The sequence below is a fragment of the Podarcis filfolensis genome, assembly GCF_964270895.1.
Source record: "Podarcis filfolensis genome assembly, chromosome: 13".
Lineage (NCBI taxonomy): Eukaryota > Metazoa > Chordata > Lepidosauria > Squamata > Lacertidae > Podarcis > Podarcis filfolensis.
The window spans coordinates 13,038,606-13,059,158 of record NC_139615.1 but is presented as its reverse complement, the minus strand read 5'-3'; the positions used below and the strand labels follow the sequence as shown (position 1 = coordinate 13,059,158).

General features: G+C 42.4%; 2 protein-coding genes across 2 annotated transcripts; one reads left to right on the top strand and one right to left on the bottom strand.

Moving 5' to 3' along the window:
• Positions 1-952: 952 nt before the first annotated feature.
• Positions 953-1,903, top strand: LOC310747339 (olfactory receptor 11H6-like; the record flags this gene model as incomplete). Its single annotated transcript, XM_083581705.1, has 1 exon — positions 953-1,903. One exon carries the CDS (start codon positions 953-955, stop codon positions 1,901-1,903), a length of 951 nt encoding a protein of 316 aa, XP_083437831.1.
• A 3,008-nt stretch (positions 1,904-4,911) lies between these two features.
• Positions 4,912-20,236, bottom strand: LOC310747338 (vomeronasal type-2 receptor 26-like; the record flags this gene model as incomplete). Its single annotated transcript, XM_083581704.1, has 8 exons — positions 4,912-5,825; positions 6,678-6,804; positions 7,961-8,821; positions 9,119-9,410; positions 10,496-10,608; positions 18,363-18,386; positions 18,473-18,700; positions 19,406-20,236. The coding sequence occupies 8 exons, from the start codon at positions 20,234-20,236 to the stop codon at positions 4,912-4,914; spliced, it is 3,390 nt and encodes a 1,129-aa protein (XP_083437830.1).
• Between the last annotated feature and the right edge of the window lie 317 nt (positions 20,237-20,553).

The following is a 20,553-nucleotide window of genomic DNA, read 5'->3' as shown; positions in this document are numbered from 1 at the left end:
TGTTTCCCTTTTTAAAAAGGAAATTCCCTTATTCCAAATAGGATTCCTCAAAAAAAGGGAAAAGTTGACAGCTATGGGAGTGAGTTCCACAGTTTAATTATGTTTTATGCAGGGTGTGGATCAGTTGTTACTTGGAAGTGACACAAATCAATACAGCAGGACTTACTTTTGCAAAAGCATGCATAGTTTTACACTGCACACCAGGCAGCAGCGTCGTACTTTGTTAAGAATGACTCTTAAACAGGCAAAGACTCACAGCTGTGATAGGCAGGAAGGCAGATGTTACTTCCTTTTGGTATATGTAAATCTCTCTGTTATGTTATGTAAATCTTTCTGTTAGGGTGAGACTGTCTTTCCAGAGTGGTGCTTACTCTGGTTATCTCCCGCTTGGACTACTGCAATGCGCTCTACGTGGGGCTATCTTTGAAGGTGACCTGGAAACTACAACTAATCCAGAATGCGGCAGCTAGACTGGTGACTGAGAATGGCCGCTGAGACCATATAACGCTGGTCCTGAAAGACCTTCATTGACTCCCAGTATGTTTCCGAGCACAATTCAAAGTGTTGGTGCTGAACTTTAAAGCCCTCACCGGCATCAGCCCAGTATATTTGAAGGAGCATCTCCACCCCCATCATTTAGCCTGGACACTGAGGTCCAGCTCCAAGGGCCTTCTGGCGGTTCCCTCACTGCAAGAAGTGAGGTTACAGGGAACCAGGCGGAGGGCCTTCTTGGCAGTGGTGCCCGCCCGGTGGAATGTCCTCCCACCAGATGTTAAGGAGATAAAGAACTATGCAACTTTTAGAAGACATCTGAAGGCAGCCCTGTTTAGGGAAGCTTTGAATGTTTGATGTTTTATTGTGTTTTTAATATTCTTTTGGGAGGTGCCCAGCCAGATGGGCAGGGTATAAATAAATAATAATAATAATAATAATAATAATTATTCAATTGAAGATGGAACTGGCCAATGAAACTGAAGTCACAGAATTCATTTTGCTGGGATTTGGAGGTGGACAGGTGAAGCGTTTGCTGCTGCTCCTTTTTTTGACTGTTCTTTATGTGCTCACTTTGGCCGAGAATCTGACCATTGTCACACTGGTGGTTCTAGACTCGCACTTGTCACGACTTCCCATGTATCTCCTTCTAAGCACCTTCTCCTGGCTGGAGATGTGCTACATGAGTGCCACCGTACCTCGCATGCTCTTTGATCTGGTGTCCCCTCATGGGACGATCTCTTTCCAGGCTTGCTTCTTCCAGTTCTACATCTTTTTCTCTCTTGGTGCAACAGAATGTTTATTCCTCTCAGCCATGGCATTGGACAGGTACTTGGCCATATGCCACCCACTGCGCTACCCACAAATTATGTCCCAAGAGGCCTGCTGTGCTCTGATGGCTGCTTGCTGGATCCTTGGCTTCCTGTGGAACATTGTCCCAGTAACTGTGATCTCCAGGATGTCCTTCTGTGGACCCAACATCATCAACCATTTGTTGTGTGATCCTGGGCCACTCCTGTCTCTTGCCTGCCCCCCACTTGGAAATGCTCCTCTCATCCACCAGGTTTTTGTGAATGTTATGGTTTTAGGCAACTTATTTTGCATTCTGCTTTCCTATGACACTGTGGTTTTCACACTGATGAAAACCTCTAACCAAGGCAGTCGTAGGAAGGCTTTCTCCACCGTATCGTTCCATCTAGTAGTGGTGAGTATTTTCTATGGTTCTGTGGCAGGAGTATACTTAGCTGCTCCAGGTGGAGAAAGCCACTCAGATGTGACAAAGGCAGCAACACTCTTCTACACTGCTATCACACCTTTCCTCAATCCTCTGATCTATTCTCTGAGGAATGATCAGATGAAAGAGGCTGCGGGGAAGTTGTTGAAGAGATTGGAGAAATGGAGGTGTATTTGAAAACACGGATAGCATGAAAATGTTGCAAAGCAAAAACAGAAATGAGTCTTCCTACTGGTGCAAAACCTGCGTATCAGAGAGAGGGCAAGCCTAGAACCACGATGCATTGGGAGGGTTATCACTTGCATTGCTTTGTTTGTTTTACGTCAGGGAGCAATGATATCCCCTACCTTCATTCTGAAGTGGCATAATCCATCCTGCCACCTGATGATTTTATCACCTCATTTTCCTGCAGGAAGAGACCAGGACTCAAAGTGGGGACAGAGGTAGAGCAGAGTCTGATGTTTACCTGGTAGCTGAGTGGAACTACAAGGACATCTGCTGTCAGCATCTGAATTTCAGACACAAATGTTAACTAGGCAGAAACTCTGAGAGAATGTATTATGCATCTTTCCCTCTAATGCTGAACTTGGGATGGGCCATTCTAATTATTCTGTATCCAAATCACACACATCTCAACAAACAAAAGAGAGGAATCTGCATATTTGAGGCGTGTAGAAGTAAGTAAAATTCAGTGGGGGTGGCGGGTAGAAGAGAAACTCTCCCTCCAAAAGAGGGCAGGGGATTCTGGTTTGAGGAATGTCTGACCGAGGTGCTCCCCCGCTAGTTCCCTGCTAGTGAAGAGTGATAAGAGATAGTCATGCTGTCAGTCTGACTATCTAACCCCCCACCCCCTCAGAATTAGCATGCCCTCAGATGTTCTGAAGAGGCACCTGTCATTTGTCCTGGGTAAAAGAGAATATTTCTGAGGGACATGAGGGAACCCAGAACAAGGATTGTTTCATCAGCTTGACACTGCATAAACCACTTTTTAATTAAAAAGCTTCAGGTCTGCACCCTCAATCTTTTAATTATTATAGAAATAAGGAAAGAAATATTAATTGGACAAATTATCTGGCAATTAAACAGCACAAAGGTCATAATTTATTTTTTGATGGTTGTAAAGTAGATTAATCTTACAGGTTGGAATTCTTCTCAGGAAGCATGAATGATTGTTTACTTAGAAAGATTAAAAAATGACCTATAACTCCTGACAACTTTTTATTTCTTGCTTTTTATTCTGTTACTTTTTACTCTTCTTTCTGGATTTCGGGATTCAGGCCTTTCTGGATTTCGGGATTCAGGCCTCATCATGGGACTGAAACTGCCTTGGTCGCACTGGTTGATGATCTCCGGCGGGCTAGGGACAAAGGTGAGAGCTGTTTCCTAGTGCTGCTGGATCTCTCAGCGGCGTTTGATACCATCAACCATAACATCCTTTTGGACCGTCTTGAGGGGCTGGGAGCTGGGGGCACCGTCATACAGTGGTTCTGCTCCTTCCTCCTGGGCCGTGTTCAGAAAGTGGTGGTGGGGGATGAGTGTTCAGACCCCTGGGCTCTCACTTGTGGGGTGCCTCAGGGTTCTGTCCTCTCCCCCATGCTTTTCAACATTTACATGCAGCCGCTGGGAGAGATCATCAGGAGGTTTGGGCTGGGTGTTCATCAGTATGCGGATGATACCCAGCTCTACCTCTCTTTTAAATCAGAACCAGTGAAGGCGGTGAAGGTCCTGTGTGAGTGTCTGGAGGCGGTTGGAGGATGGATGGCGGCTAACAGATTGAGGTTGAATCCTGACAAGACAGAAGTACTGTTTTTGGGGGACAGGAGGCGGGCAGGTGTGGAGGATTCCCTGGTCCTGAATGGGGTAACTGTGCCCCTGAAGGACCAGGTGCGCAGGCTGGGAGTCATTTTGGACTCACAGCTGTCCATGGAGGCACAGGTCAAATCTGTGTCCAGGGCAGCTGTTTACCAGCTCCATCTGGTACGTAGGCTGAGACCCTATCTGCCTGCGGACTGTCTCGCCAGAGTGGTGCATGCTCTGGTTATCTCCCGCTTGGACTACTGCAATGCACTCTACGTGGGGCTACCTTTGAAGGTGACTCGGAAACTACAACTAATCCAGAATGTGGCAGCTAGACTGGTGACTGGGGGCGGCTGCCGAGACCATATAACTCCGGTCTTGAAAGACCTACATTGGCTCCCAGTACGTTTCCGAGCACAATTCAAAGTGTTGGTGCTGACCTTTAAAGCCCTAAACGGCCTCGGTCCAGTATACCTGAAGGAGCGTCTCCACCCCCATCATTCTGCCCGGATGCTGAGGTCCAGCGCTGAGGGCCTTCTGGCGGTTCCCTCATTGCGAGAAGCAAAGCTACAGGGAACCAGGCAGAGGGCCTTCTCGGTAGTGGCGCCCGCCCTGCGGAACTCCCTTCCAGCAGATGTCAAAGCGATAAACAACTACCTGACATTCAGAAGACATCTTAAGGCATCCCTGTTCAGGGAAGTTTTTAACGTGTGATATTTTACTGTATTTTTGGTTTCTATGGAAGCCGCCCAGAGTGGCTGGGGAGGCCCAGCCAGATGGTTGGGGTATAAATAATAAATTATTATTATTATTACTTTCTTTTTTAGATTAGATTGTTTTTTATTGTATTTTATGTTGAAAACTTTCAATTAAGATACTTTGGGGGAAAGTGCCGTTTGACTTATAAAGCCTTAAATGACTCAGGATAGTAATACCTCAAGGATCGCATCTCTCCATATGAACCAATCTGGACCCTGCTATCATCATCTGAGGCCCTTCCCTTGAGAAAGTGACAGCGCAAGACTGCGTGACTCTCCTTTTGTGACATGCTCTCCCCAGGGGAGCCTGCCTGGCAACTTCGTTACATATCTTTAGGCACAAGAAAAAGATGTTTCTCTATAACCAGGTTATTGACTGATGTTTATTATATACTCTGTGTTCTCATTTTGTGTTTTTCTGTTGTGCATTTTTCTGTAATCTTTGGATGAAGGGCGGTATAAAAATTAAATAAAGAGCTGTAATAATAAAATGAAATACTTTAATGGGATCATCCTAAGTGAACACATGGAAATCATGGCCCATTCTCTAACGGAAGCTTTCTGTGATCTTGGAGGGTATGTCACTCAGTACCAATAAAAGACATTTGAATGCAATGGGCTTCAGTTAGGTCAGCTAGGCTGATTCTTTGTTGTCCTAATCAACTGTCTCTTGGTATTCAGTTCAGGCCTCAGTAAAATAATATAGCATTTGGGGAAAAAGATGCACCCCAGTAACCCCAAACTGGAGGCCAAAATGGAGAAGATCTCCACAGCCACCATGTATTTTCCTTTTGTGCTCAGGTAGGTTGGGACAAAGGATAGCCAAACACTGCAAAAGACCAGCATGCTGAAGGTAATGAACTTGGCTTCATTAAAGCTGTCAGGCAACCTCCGAGCAAGAAAAGCCACAATAAAGCTGACAGAAGCCAAGAAGCCCATGTAGCCCAGTACAAAGTAAAACATAAGGACTGACCCCTCATTACAGAGCAGAACTATTTCTTGGATCATTGTATGCATGTCTAAATCAGGGAACGGGGGAGAAGTTGCCAGCCACACAGTACAAATGGTGGCTTGAATAAGAAAGCAGGAAAGGACAATGGAGTTGGACAATGGTTTCCCTACCCATCTCCTCAACTTAGAGCCTGGTTTGGTGGCCATGAAAGCCAGAACCACAATGATGGTTTTGGCCAATATGCAAGAAACTGCCACAGAGAAGATCATGCCAAAAGCAGTTTGTCGAAGGAGGCATGTCAGTGCTCCAGGCTGGCCAATGAATAGCAAAACACAAAGGAAGGAAAGCAAGAGGGAGATGAGGAGAGTGTAGGTGAGGTTCCGGTTGTTGGCCTTGACTATGGGAGTATCCATGTGCTTCAGGAATATTCCAAGAACCAAAGCAGTGAGGAGAGAAAAGGAGAGAGCCAACGTGGTCAAAATTATGCCCAAAGGTTCTCCATAAGACAAGAAAGTTATTTGTTTTGGAAGGCATCTATCCTGGTCATGGTTTGGATATTGGTTCCCAGGACATTCAAAGCAAACATCCACGTCTGAAAAAGACAAGACAGAATTAAATATGTAGAAATCCATTCTGCGATGTTTGGCAGAATTTATGTACTGTAGAGCCTTGAATTTTGATGCCGAGAACAGTTGCAAAAGAGAAATCCTCATATTTAGAGGTAATATTCAGCTTTGATTGCCAAGCAGTCCACATCCTGGGCCAATGTCAAGTGGGTAGCAGTCTACAGGTCTGAGGTTTTATTCCGAACATCCACTATCTGGCTAGCTGGTGTGCCAGCTATTTCCATTCCGAGGGAGTGTGATAGCCTGACCTCTGTTAATGGTGGTACATAGCTGACAACACATGAGACCTCTGTTAGCATGCCAACACTGGGTAGTCCTCTATTAGCAAGCCAGATTCAAGGTCCCTGTACTAATTTGCAGAGCCCTCAACTGAGGTCAAGGTTATTAAAGGAACAGCCCTAACCCTTCTTTTCTAGGTTGATGTTCGAGGTAATCTATAGGTGGTTTGCTTTTCTTGAGGTATTGGGACCAAGTTTTTATTGTTAATGGACCCACTCCTTTGGAATATTTTTTTCAATAGTGAACCAGAAGGTATCTTCTATAGTAAACTTTAGACATCGGAAAACTTTTTTCCTGCCAAGCTTATGGAGACAATTAAGAAAAATATATTGTGTAGGAATTATCTGGAAATTGGCTTTATTTAAAAAACCCTCCTCTGGCGCAATGGGTTAATGCATATGGCTGTTAACTAAAAGGTTGGAGGATTGAGTCATTGTATATATCCCTCCCATGCTATTCAGATTTATACACCAAATACAAATCTCAGTGGTGATATCAAACAAGATCCTGATATAGCTTTTGAACAGTTTAACTCCTACCTTTCTGGTTTGAGATCTTCCCTTCTGGACATGGAAGACAATCGTAGCAGCAAGAAGGCTTTCCTTCCTTCTTGGTCCTTCTGTAACCTAAATGACAATTCTCATTGCACACAGAAGGAGGTGGTGTCTGTACATAAATAAAAGAAGATAATAGTTTCAGGGAGTGCATCTCCCTGGCACAGCAAAGGTGGTGAAATACACAGTTTAGAAATAGGACAATAATATTTGAAAATTCATTTTATGTAGCTGCAGGTCAGAATTAATTATCAATGGGAACACTGCCTTTACCAATACAGCTCAAAGAAGACACAGAACACCATATTTTGAGAGGAAGGTCATATCTATCAAATATAACAGCCCAGAGGATCTGCAAATCAAACTGAACTGGTCAATCAAAATAGAGTCTGGACAGGAAGTTTTCTAAGACAGGGAGAGGGGAGTTGAAATGAGAGACTGAGCACTCACACTTTACATTGTGGGTGCCCTTTGCGAGATCACACACGGTGCTTCTGTTACCAGGGAACTTACTGGCAACTAGGGACTGGCCTGCCTCTCAGTGTTATTCTTTGGAGGTTCATGCCAAGCCTCAGTAGTCAGTACACTGCTGGGAGGTGGGGCCAGTTTTATAAATAGGGGGTGGAGCCAGCAGCAGCCAGGCAGTTGGCTCAAGAGATTTACCTTCCCTACCCTCCCTTTGTTTAATGTTTCTTGTTTGCAGGTTGTTTGCAGGTTAACCTTTTTTCATCCTGTTTAGCGGGCACTGCTACAGTCTATTGACTGGTTGCTGTTGACGAACTGGGAAGAAATTTTCCTGTATTGACAGGTTTTTTTCTTCCCCATAGCAATTTGTCACAATTTGGCAGTTTAAGGCCTTGGGTGGAATCCTTTAGTCTTTTCTTCCCTATAGTTCCTAGCATATATGATGACTGCCCTCAGTAGTAATAAATGTGCTCAGCCTCAGAGAATACAATCTAGGGAATGCAAAACTTTGTCAATTTTAATACTGGGGGTTCAAATTCTGAAATCAACTAGGGTCAGTAGCAAAACTTCCAAAAAAGGGGTGTAAGGGTTGCATGTGAAAAATTACCTGCTGAATTCATAACAGCCTAATCAGACAAAGTGGCAATGAGAATAGGAATCGCACTTCAGAATAAATACAATATTCCATCCATTAAGTTGGATGCAATTAAATTTTCTCAGCAACAAAAGAACTGCAAAACTAGGGGCCACTTTTAGCAGAGTGCTAGAATATGACATTTGCATTAATAGGATCAGAATTTTACCGGCCATATTTGTTGCTTCAGACAGTCCAATTTCATTCCATTTGCCATTGCTCTAATTTTGAACGTGGAGCATTGCATGGCATGCAAAGCATGTGCCACAGTATATAGAGCATTGTAGACACTGTAGCTTTGGGCAGTCATGCTCATTTCAAAAACAGAACCAGGGAGGCTGTCAACCTTCTCCTCCCCAGTGCATGATTCCTCGTGTTCCTTATCTAAAGAAGCATTGGAGAAAGAACAGATGAATGCTTGTTCCCAAAAAACCTGGAGAAAGCTGTCATCTCTTTCTGAGGCAGGGTTTCTCATCTGAACAAATTTCTGGAATCCTGCAAGTTCCTTTGAGGAAACTGCCAAGGAGAGAGCACCATGGAGGAAATCAATTTCCCACCCCCTCTGAATGGGGAATGAGGTGAATTCCATCTGGGCAGTCATTATCCAGACTTTTGATGTGGCATGCATTGGTATATCATCCGTTTCTGCAACCTTTGGCATCGTTCTCATTATCAAAATGGTATGAATCTCACCATGAACAACCACAACATTGGCAGTGCTTCCCATAACAATACGTATTGTTTCAGAACCATCAGCCACCATTTCACTGAGCTCTCCAGAAAACTTCAGTTTAGGAAATCTTCCTATAAAATCAAAGCAGATACCCCTCTGGGCAAACAGGGGAAGAATATTTTGTACAAATCGCTCTCCAGCATCATCATTCTGAGAAACCACCCCAATCCACAACCAGCTGAAATGCAGGAGAAGTTGGAGTATCCCATTGTACTGATGAGTCCCATCTGGGAACATCCAGTGGGAGAAAAGAGTTTGTACATTGTTTTCCATCATGGGAGAAGAGCCGTAGATGAGCTAAAAGTAAGGGCAGCAAATGGTGAGATAAAATGCAAAAAGAAAAAGAAAAAAAAAAGTGGTAACAAATTGTGCTATGACCTATCACCACTTCAGGCAGTATCAAAAACTGCTCCAGGCAATATCAAAAATCTCCATTTTCTTGAGGCCACAATTGTTTTGTCCTTGAGGTCTATGGCACACCTCCAATTTTTAAGTACACAACTGTTTAAGTACCAACATTCAAGCTGAAAGGATGTCATCAAAGACGAGTGTACACATTCTCATCTCTGCCCATTCTCCATGAACACATCTTACCTGGGGCATCTTGTACATACAAAGGATGGTGGCCATCTGGAGACATGAATCTGAGTTTGATCCCCCAATGACAGCTATGGGAGTGTCCTCAACATCACACTTGTAATTAGGGATGAATCTTCCTTTCCTGGAGAGAACTGCTAGTGAGGCTTGATAGATCCATCTGGCAATGAAATGGCTATTATAGATGTGGAACCCCAGTGTGATATTGGGAAGGATATGTGGGTTTTCATTGATCTCCCTCACAGCAAATGCCAAGGCCAGAATATGCTGGTAGAGTTGTGTCATTGGCCTGTAAGGAGAGGAACATATTGTATAACATGATTAGAGAAATAGATTATATGCCCACAGTCCAAGGAAGTTTTTTCAGATAGGTAGGCAGGTAGGTAGGGATGTGACTCCCTGTAGAGTCATCTCTTGGCATGGCTTTGAATGCTGTCAAATTACAACCTTTATGAGCAGAGGCTTGCAAAACACTAACCTTTCCCCTTGCTATTGTTTTCTGAAAATCTCAGAAAGTAAAAGGGTTTATATTATGTACATGTCAACATTCACACAAAACTTGCATGAATGAATGAATGAATGAGGAGTCAAACTCCATTGAATGAATATGGATTTAATCCATTGAAATATGTAGCATGCATGAGAGAAATCTCAAACACCGAAGGTTTTTTGTTACTGTTTTATGACTCTATTATGACTATTATACTCTAATCGTTTGGAAATGAGAAAACAAATCTATCAGTGCAATGTCATATTGGTCTGTGGACCCTTAGTGGATATACCACAACAGAATGTGACCTAGGGCCATATCTCATGTAGGAATGTACTTTTTGTTTGCAGAGAGTAAGCAGCTATAACCATACTGCAACTGATGATAATGATGGTGATAATAGTAGTCTGCTTAAATGAATTGACAGTGTCTGATCACCCAATCATACAAGTACTGTCCAAAACGTATAAGAAGATCACTTCCAAATATGAGTGATTAACCATTTGTGGCAGGTTTGAGAAAAGCCAAATATGGATTTTCTATATCCAAAGTATTCCATGGGAAATAGCCTGAAAACCTAAATGCAATGAAAGTGAACAATCCTGTTTATACTCTCTTGTAATCTTATAATGGATAAATGCTAGTTTTAGACCTGTCTTATATATTGAAATTATGAACCTAAGGTTGGCAGATCTTGCACAAAGCATTTTGAGAACTTCCCCAGCCCATCATAAACATCTGAAGTACAGAGAAGGAGAAGTCGGAATCATCACCATCTTCTTAAATTACCACATATCAAATGCAGACATATACTCATGAAGGATTTAAAAAACATTTAAAATATCTATGTATATATAAATTTTTTGAAATCCACAATTCCTTACAATATGTCATCAAATAATTCAGGAGAGGGAGGTTTGTGGAAGGTTAATATACTTGAAGCTATATAGATTTGAGACATAATGCCACCAATGATAAAATCCCCAGATAGATAGTACTGGTGAAGAATTGGAAGTGGATCTCTAATAGAACATAGAGCAATAGGAGCCCTGCACATTATCATTCAAATGTTTTTGCTTCAAAAGCTCTCACTGGAATGCCCCTCGCCAAAAATTGATCTTCTCAGGGTAAGGAAATCTGCAACCAGTCTGAGAGAGCCTTGGATCTAGCATGAGCTCTGAAGGGCACTGGGGCTATTCATTGTGTCCTCCACCTTTAGTTCATAGTGTTTATGTGGCTTCTGAAACACCACTGGGATGAGGAGAAGCAGCAGCAGTGATTATGATTAATTTGATAATCAAATGGGAGATAATGATCAGTTCTGAATTGTAGGTTTTCTATCAGATTTCAAAAGAAAATCATTTTTACCTTATCATAGCCAAAGTCTCAGCTGGTCTTACTCAGTAGGGAGGAAAAGTTATACTGGGAAGAAGAGGGTGGACTAAACATCTCCTGTCAACAGTCTGTCAACAGAGATAATGATGTGGTAGCCAAGCCATCTTGGTTATCACATTCTCTCTGGGGAAAAAGAGAATGGGCTATTCACTGTGTCCTCCAGTCTTAGTTCACAGTGTGCATGTGGATTCTGAAACTCCCCTGGGATGAGGAGAAGCAGCAGAAGTGACTATTAATAAGATGAGAGATAATTATCAGTCCTGAGTTGCAGGTTTCCTACCAGATTGCAATGGAAAATCATGTTTACCTTATCATAGCCAAAGTCTCAGCTGGTCTTAGTTAGTAGGGAAGAAAGGTTATACTGGGTCTTAGCAGGATTTCCAAGGAAGAAGAGGGTGGACTAAACATCTCCTGCTAACAGTCTGTCAACAGAGATAATGATGAGCCAAAGTCTCAGCTGGTTCTGCTTAGTAGGGAGAGTTATAATGGGTCTTAGCAAAGGCGGGGGAAGTAGAAAAATGAAGTCAGTCTAAAATCTGAGTTCATAAAAAGAAAATATGTCACTATATATTTTGTAACTATTTTGTAGGCAATTGTTCTTATATGTGGAATAATCTTTGCACAACTTAAATTTGGATATAGCTTTATTTAAGATAGGAATCCATTTTTGGGGATTAATCAAATTTTTCCAATTTTCATTTTCAGGTACAGATGTCTACAGTAAGGTCCTCAAAAAAGGAAACTCCCCAATATGAACAGAAGTGTCATTGTGGACCTCTGGAAAGTTTCAGCCTCTTGGATGTTTGGAGATTGTATGACACATTTTGTCTATTTGGCTGACAAATGGATACAACATTGACACAAAATTAAACCTCCAGTTCACCACCATAATTTATAGAGCTTTTATCTAATTTCTTTCTTTCTTTCTTTCTTTCTTTCTTTCTTTCTTTCTTTCTTTCTTTCTAGCCATCTTCCATGTTACAAAGCTATTGTTGTCACTTTAAATAAAAAAACTAGACCACTTCTGCTGGGGTATACCTGCTTGCTTAAGTGAACAAAGGTTTCAGAAAGTGCAGTCTTTGTTCTCTATATAAGAGATAGGCTAACAGATAATGAGTGATGTCTTCCCCCAAAGGTTAACCACAAATACAAAGTCTGTCTGCAAATGATACCTTGTTATAGTGGCCTCCCAAGATTGCAGTGGGCATCACATGAAAAGCAGCTCAATAAAGGCATTTATTTAAGGAAGCTCAGAAGAGTTTGGTCAGAGAACTAGTTGCGTGATCAGACCTTTAAACCTCCCCCTTAAATAAATTCACATAAGACTCAAACTTGGTTTGTTTTTTGGCAGAATTTAGGCCACAACTTAATTGATTACAGCAAGTGAGTAGTTGCATAGGCTCTTGTTCGACTAGCTCCCTGAACCGTTGCAGGTAGCGCTGACCCAGGGCACCAGCATAGGTCAGCCTAGGGTGAACACCTGGATAGGTGGAAAGCTGGGAACAGGCTATGTCCACCACCCAGATGTCCCCCTGGACTCTGGCACAGGCACAATCCACTCACACGGTTGACCAAACCATTGTGTCCCTGTATTCCTTTAATGGAATGCCTTTCACATAGGGATGGTGAGAGCGCTCCCCCATCCCTATCACCTGAACCAGAGCCTATCCGCCACACGAGCACCACACTCGCCACCAACCACTCACACCTGTAACCAATCCCTTAACCCCGCTGACATGGAAGTCAGTCATAAATCATTCCCCAACAGACAGATAAACTCCATCAAGCCTGTAAAGGGACGCATCACGGAAGATAATGCCCGGGTGACGGCTCACCGTCCCTGCCCAAGGCCAGAATCTTCTTGGCCACCATGCTCTGGGTGCTCATCTGGGCCCTATCATTGGCAGCTGGGCATTGACTACCTCACCACACATGTCATTGCCATCACTGACCCAATTTTGAGTCCAGAAAGAGCTGCCTTCAACTCTTCATAGTCCTCCTGCATGCAGGATCACATTCTCAGCCGGGGCCTTCGGGCAATTTCACCCAGCTGCACCACCACCTCCTTGGGCATGCCTCCACAGACACCTTCGCCCACACTGCTTGGGAGAAGCCCCTCCAAAGGCATTCCTTGTCTGGATATCCAGGATATGCGCATGTGGTCAATGACATGTTTAAAGACTGATCACTCACGTATTCACACACACTCCAACATGAAATGGACACTTTAGCTGAAGCTCAGAATGATTCAGAAGTGACCAGTGCAATTTTTGTTGTTGTTGCTAATAATAACTCTACATGCATACACAGAGAAGGGACTGGGTTCACAACTAAGCACTTTTCTTAATTAACAAATACACTATGAAAAACTAGGAAAAGACAAGAGAACAGTAAATTCAATGTAACCTTGATACTAAGTGAAACATAACTGCTGGTTCACATAAAGACAAATTTAAATAACCAGGTCTTAATGATGACTGCACTAATAACGTCTTCCATACCATATTCAATCACATTCTTCCTTTGTCAGAGTAGTTTAGTTTAGGGCTCATCAGTTTAGGGCTCATCAACAATGAGGTCTATATTAGGTGTGTAGGTTGAGATATTACAAGCTGGGAACAAACTTTAGAAAACTTGGGGCTCAGCTTCTAATGACTTGCTGTTTTCAGAGATGGGAGAATTTATGATTCTAGACAGGTTCCAGATTACCCCACCATCTCAACTAATTTAGTCCACCTTGATGATATTCTGGAAGGGATCTTATTTAATTGCCAACTGCATACATTGGAAAATGAGGAGGTTTTATCAGTGGTAAATTTAACTAGACTAGGTTCTTTAGTTCTTTAGAATCAGTTCTTTAGTTCTTTCTTCTTGTTAACTGCACCCTGCTGTTCAAGTCAGGTCTCAGCAAAATAGCATAACATTTTGGCAAAAAGATGCAGCCAAGTAACCCAAAACTGGAGGACAAGATAGAGAAAATCTCCACAGCCACCATGTATTTCCCCTTGGTGCTCATGTAGGTTGGAACAAAGGACAACCACACACTGCAAAAGACCAACATGCTGAAGGTGATAAACTTGGCTTCATTGAAACTGTCTGGCAATTTCCTAGCTAGGAAAGCCACAGTGAAGCTGACAAGGGCCAGCATTCCCATGAAGCCAAGGACACAGTAGAACATGGTGACTGATCCTTCATTACATTCCAGTACAATTTCTTCAGCCATTGAATGGATGTCAAAGTGCAGGAATGGAGGAGAAATTGCCACCCACCCGGTACAAATTGTGACTTGGATAAGGGAGCAGGAAAGTACAATAGAATTTGACAACCTTTTCCCTACCCATTTCCTTATCCTTGACCCTGGCTTGGTGGCCATGAAAGCTAGAACCACAGTGGTGGTTTTGGCTAATATGCAAGAAACTGCCACTGAGAAGATCATGCCAAAAGTGGTTTGTCGAAGGAGGCATGTCACTTTATGAGGTTTGCCAATGAATAGCAGAGCACAGAGGAAAGAGAGAATGAGGGAGATGAGGAGAGCATAGGATAGGCTCCTGTTGTTGGCTTTAACTACGGGAGTCTCCTTGTTCTTCACAAAGATGCAAAACACAAAAGCTGTGATAAAAGCAAATAATAGAGCAAAAGTTGCCAAAATGACCCCCAAATAGTCTCCATAGGACAAGAAAGTTATTTGCTTTGGAAGGCATCCATCCTGTTCATTGTTTGGATACTGATCTCCTGGGCATTCAAAACAGTCATCCATGTCTGAAAAATAAAGGGTAGCATGAACACTGTGTACTATGCTGTGTACTGTATTTTCTGAAATTCCTCCTCAAAGCCCTGTTCTGCTACAGCTTGAAATTAGGTGCTATGCTCAAGAACACATATGTCTCAGTAGTGTTGAGGTGCCAGTCGACTTGTGCTGATTTGATTAACTAGCAAACCCAGGTGCTTTTAATGAGGTTTGTTGTGTGTAAGCTTGTGATTGGGCTGGCTGGTCACCAGACTTTTACAGTTTGTTAAAAGACCCTATTAGTTCAATGTGCCTGGGTATGATGCTACACCTCCCAGTAGAATGTTGTTATGCTCTTCTGCTGTGCATACCAATCTGGTGAGCGTTCCAGTTGGAGAATAGCCTCTACCAAAGGTGTCATGGACTTTGAAGAAGCACAAACTCAGGGCGAAAGGGAGAAACAAGCTAAGGGGAAGGCACATTTGGCAAATCCTCACCATGATCAACTCCTGCCTGGAAACCTATGTCCCCACTGTGGAAGGATGTGCAAATCCAGAGTTGGCCTCCACAGTCACTTACGGATACACTGTTAAGACTGTATTCATGAAAGACACTCTTACTCAGCTCCTAGTGATTGCCAAAGGGAGAAAAAAGAGTGGTGCTTTGGAGTGGTACTGATCCATCCAGGGATGATGCAAGGCCATCCTGAGCTGCAGCCAGGTCCTGAACCAAATCAATAGCTTTGCACTATGCGGGTGGCACTAGGGACGCGGGTGGTGCTGTGGGTTAAACCACAGAGCCTAGGATTTGCTGATCAGAAGGTCGGCAGTTCAAATCCCCACACCGGGGTGAGTTCGGTCCCTGCTCTTGCCAATCTAGCAGTTCGAAAGCACATCAAAGTGCAAGTAGATAAATAGGTACCGCTCTGGCGGGAAGGTAAACGGTGTTTCTGTGCACTGCTCTGGTTCGCCAGAAGCGGCTTAGTCATGCTGGCCACATGAGCTGGAAGCTGTACGCTGGCTCCCTGGGCCAACAAAGCGAGTGCCGCAACCTCAGAGTCCGTCACAACTGGACCTAATGGTCAGGGATCCCTTTACCTTTACCTATGCTTGATCAGGGTTTTAAACCCTGATTAAGCATGTGTTAGGGAGGTCGGAATTAGGGTTTAAAACCTTGATTAAATAAGCAGTTGGGGGCTCCCCCACTCTCCTTGAGATCTGACTAAAGTCTTTTGACAGCACTGCCCTAATATACACTGCATGTTGCCTGTTATAGTTTGTGAATAATGTATGCAACACTTCTTACCTTTCTTGTTTGATATCTTCCCTTCTGTGCATGGGAGGCAATCATAGCAGCAAAATGGTTTTCCTTCCTTTTTAGCCCTTCTATAGCCTACATGGCAATTCTCATTACACACAGAGAGGGGTTGTGCCTGTCCATAAATAAGAGAAGAGAACCGTTTGGGAGTTTTATGTCACTGGGCCGTCTGAAAAATTGATATTCAAGAAATAGTTTAATGATAGTGTGACTCAATGGCATTCTTTACAGAGAATGTGTTGGGTTGTGTCCAATGCTTGTCATCCTTAGAGTAGACACATCGAGTTAGTGGACATGACTAACTTAATTTAGTTAATTTTCATGGGTCTACTTTGAGTATAACTTAACTGGCTACAACCTCCTCCCCCATTTTGCAACTACTACTTCTTCATGATAAAGATGCCGAAAAATATATCGACTGCTTCAAAACTTAATCCAGTTGATTATCAATTTTAAACACATTCAAGTGTTGTTTGACATAATTTTGAAATCTGACAGTGTTATTTCCTATTTTGCTTCTTTTTGTCTTAAAATGTAGCTTTTTTTTCTGCAATGCACATAGAACCTGGATAACTGAGGTTCTACAAGATGGGGAATCAGTAAACATTATCTCTCTCTTTTTTATATATAAAAAAAGCAAATCTGTTTGGCTTCATTGAATATAAGGGAAGTGTGTGGTCTCATCAGACTGTGCACTTAACAGGGTGCCAGCCACAGAAAACATTATCATTTTTTGTTGTTGTTTAGTCGTTTAGTCATGTCCAACTCTTCGTGACCCCATGGACCAGAGGACACCAGGCATTTGTGTCTTCCATTGCCTCCCGCAGTTTGGTCAAACTCATGCTGGTAGCTTTGAGAACACTGTCCAACCATCTCGTCCTCTGTCGACCCCTTCTCCTTGTGCCCTCCAATTTTATCAATTTTATGACTGACTTTTTAAAGTCAATTGAAGTTGCATGGGGGGGGGGAATGTTCTGGACTGGGACTATGGCAATTTAATTCTTTCCCCTGGACTGCAGTGGCAATCCAGATCAAGTTCCCGCATTGGACATGAAGATGGATTATTGATACTGCAGGAGGGTTTAAAGGATTAGATGACTGAAGGATTAAAGACTCTACCCCCTTATACCATGGTCTAGATCACTATTGTTATACTTCACAATGGGCATCTTTTCTAGTTTAGTCCTCTCTCTCACACACACAAGGTGTTTTTAGTCCAGTGTCAGTTCTCTTATGCTTCCCAGAAGTTATAGCCAAATGACTTGTTGGGCGAGTCAGAGCCACGATGCTAACTTCCCAGTGGGTGGGTCACTGTTGCTTACCAGGAGGTGGAGGAACATGGAATTTGAGAATGTTGCCTTATACTGAGTCAGATCATTGGTACATCTAGATTGGTACAATTTACTTGGGAAGACAGGCAAACTAATACCAGTGTACTGGAAGAAGCAAAGATCACCAGTGTCAAAGCAATGATTCTTCAACATCAGTTTTGTTGGACTGGTCATGTGTGGATGCCTGATTATCATCTTCCAAAGCAACTACTCTATTCTGAACTTAAAAATGGTAAGTGTAATGCTGATGGTCAACAAAAGAGGTTTAAAGACTCTCTCAAGGCCAAGATTTAAAAATGTAGCATAAACACCAACAACTGGGAAACACTGGCCTGCGAGTGCTCCAACTGGAGAACAGCCTTTACCAAAGGTGTCATGGGAAGATGCTTGAACTCTGGACAAAAGGGAGAAATGTGCTAAGAGGAAGGCATGCTTGGGAAACCCTCACCATGATCAACTCCCACGTGGAAATCTATGTCCCCACTGTGGAAGGGCGTGAGGATCCAGAACTGGCCTCCACAGTCACTTCTGGACTCACTGTTAAAACTGTGTTTATGGAAGACAATCTTAGTTGGCTATGAGTGATCGCCAAAGAAGAAGAAGAAGATGAAGACATCTAGATCTGTATTGTCTGCACTTATGGCAACAACTCTGCAAAATTTCAGGTAGAGTTCCTTCTGGACCTGACCTGGATATGCTGCGGATTGAACCTGGGTCCTTCTGCATGTGTAGCAAATGCTCTACTGCTAAACTACAGTTCACCCCAGACAAAACCGTGGAGTGACGTGAGCAGTGCAAATATAGCAGTGGAGCAAATCCAGTGCTTTTGATAATGCAGCTGACCCTGCCTCTCTCCATCCAGATAAGGAACAGCAAACCACCTTCTGAGAAGCTAGGATAGCAGCTTGGTCCCACCTGGAGAACTGCTTCTGGTTATAGCTCCTTAAATATATTATTTAGATCAGTGCAATAATATCATACCTTCCCTGTCACATCTAGTTTTACCTAGAGGAATGTATTTCAACGTATCACAGTGAATCAATTTTTCAGCATGGAGGAAAAGTCTGGAGACAACCAGAAATTGACCTTACCTGGTTGAACATGCTGGGCCATACAATGACATAATCATGAATGTTGAACCTGTTGTCTGGGGTAATCTGTGGGTGCATTGTACCAACTTTGACTCTAAGAAATGATTGATTTGGGAATGTGACCCAGTTGATAATATCAAAGCCATCTGCTAGTTCACCATTTTGGTCAAAGGAAAACTCTTCCCCAGCACCATTGTTAAATGAGGCACCTCTCAGTAAGTGGTGGAGCTAAATTGAAAGATGGAATTCATGAGGATGCATGAACATACATAAATAAACAGTTGGGTGATATGTTTCACACTTTGTAATTGTCCCTTTAAATTTATTCATGGAGAAGAATCTTAGTAAATGTAAAAATAGTCATGTTTGTTTGTTTGTTTGTTGCATACTATTTTTGATTTCAACCTAGCCAGTCAGTGCAGGACACCCAATGCAGATTACATAATACAAAGTCATAAAACGAACCGACGTAAAATAAATCTATAACAACAACCACCAGAGATGAAAGAATTGCACCCCAAAATAGGAAACCCAGTATGGAACATTTTTTTAAAAAAACAAAAAGCACATAAGCATAAGGCATAAAAGAATATTCTAGATGGATCATGCCATACAGTAACAAATCATTCTTCTTCTTCTTAAAATTAAAAGTTTTACAAATCCTCGCTCTCAAAAGAAACCAGGGTAGGGGAAAAACCAAAGAGGTAAGAAAAAATACAATTAAAAAGAAAATAAAGTCATATTTAAAATATTTTAAAACAATTCAGATTTAAAATAATAATAACATCTATTTATAAACAAAACCAGCCACATATCCTCACAGCTAATAATATCAAGGCTGCTGTGAACAGTAACTTTCAGCCATCAAATGCCTGGGTGAGCAGGATTTTTCTTTTAATTTGCCCTGAATGTTAATAATGAGGGAGAGATTACCTGCCATGGCTCTTGATATAGAATCTCCCATTTCTCATCACCGATCATTGCTCTGTGTTTGGATGAATGGGTGGAATGCAAAGCATGTGCGACTGCATATAGAGCATTGTAGATGCTGTAACTATGGGCAGTCATGCTCATTTCAAAAACAGATCCAGGAAGAGTCTCCAGCTTCTCTTTGCCAGTGCAGGTTTCCCCATGTTCCTCATCTAAATATCTCTGGGGAAAAGAACAGATAAATGCCTCTTCCCAGAAGACCCTGATAAAGCCATCTTCTTTTTCTGTAATGGGGTTTCTCCTCTGAAGAAATTTCTGGAATGCTAGAAGATCCCTTGAGTGAATTGCAAAGGACAGAGCACCATGTAGTAAATTTATGTCCCGATCCCTTTGGAAAGAGAACGAAGTGAAATCCATCTGGGCTGTCATAATCCAGACTTTTGCCTTGAATTGCACTTGTATGCCCTCGATTTCTGCAAGCGCAGGCATCATTCTCATTGCCATAATGGCATGAACTTCACCATCTACAACCACAACATTCACAGTGCTCCCCAGAACAACACTGATAACTTCAGAACCCTCATCCACCATCTCAGAGAAGTGAGCAGAAAATGTAAGTTTGGGGAATCTTTCTATAAAGTCAAAGCAGATACCTCTTTCGGCAAACATGGGGAGAATGTTTTGGACAAATCTCTCTGAGCTGTCGTCGTCTTGCGAAATCAGCCCAATCCACATCCAGCTGAAATGTAGCAGTAACTGGAGAATACCCTGATACTGACGAGCCACAACAGGAAACATTCGATGGAAGAAGACGTTTTGAGCTTTGTTATTCATCACAGGAGAAGAGCCATAGAGGAGCTTAAGGTGCAGTTTTTTTTGAAAAAAAGGAAGGAAGGAAGGAAGGAAGGAAGAGTTGGTGTGAAGCAAACACTAAATAAAATTGAATCCAGATTTCAATTAGCTTCGATTCTTGTTAACCAACGGGATTAAACAATTATTTATAAATAATAATAATAATAATAATAATAATAATAATAATAATAATAATTTATTTATACCCCGCCCATCTGGCTGGGTTTCCCCAGCCACTCTGGGTGGCTTCCAACAAAACACTAAAATAAAATAACCTATTAAACATTAAAAGCTCCCCT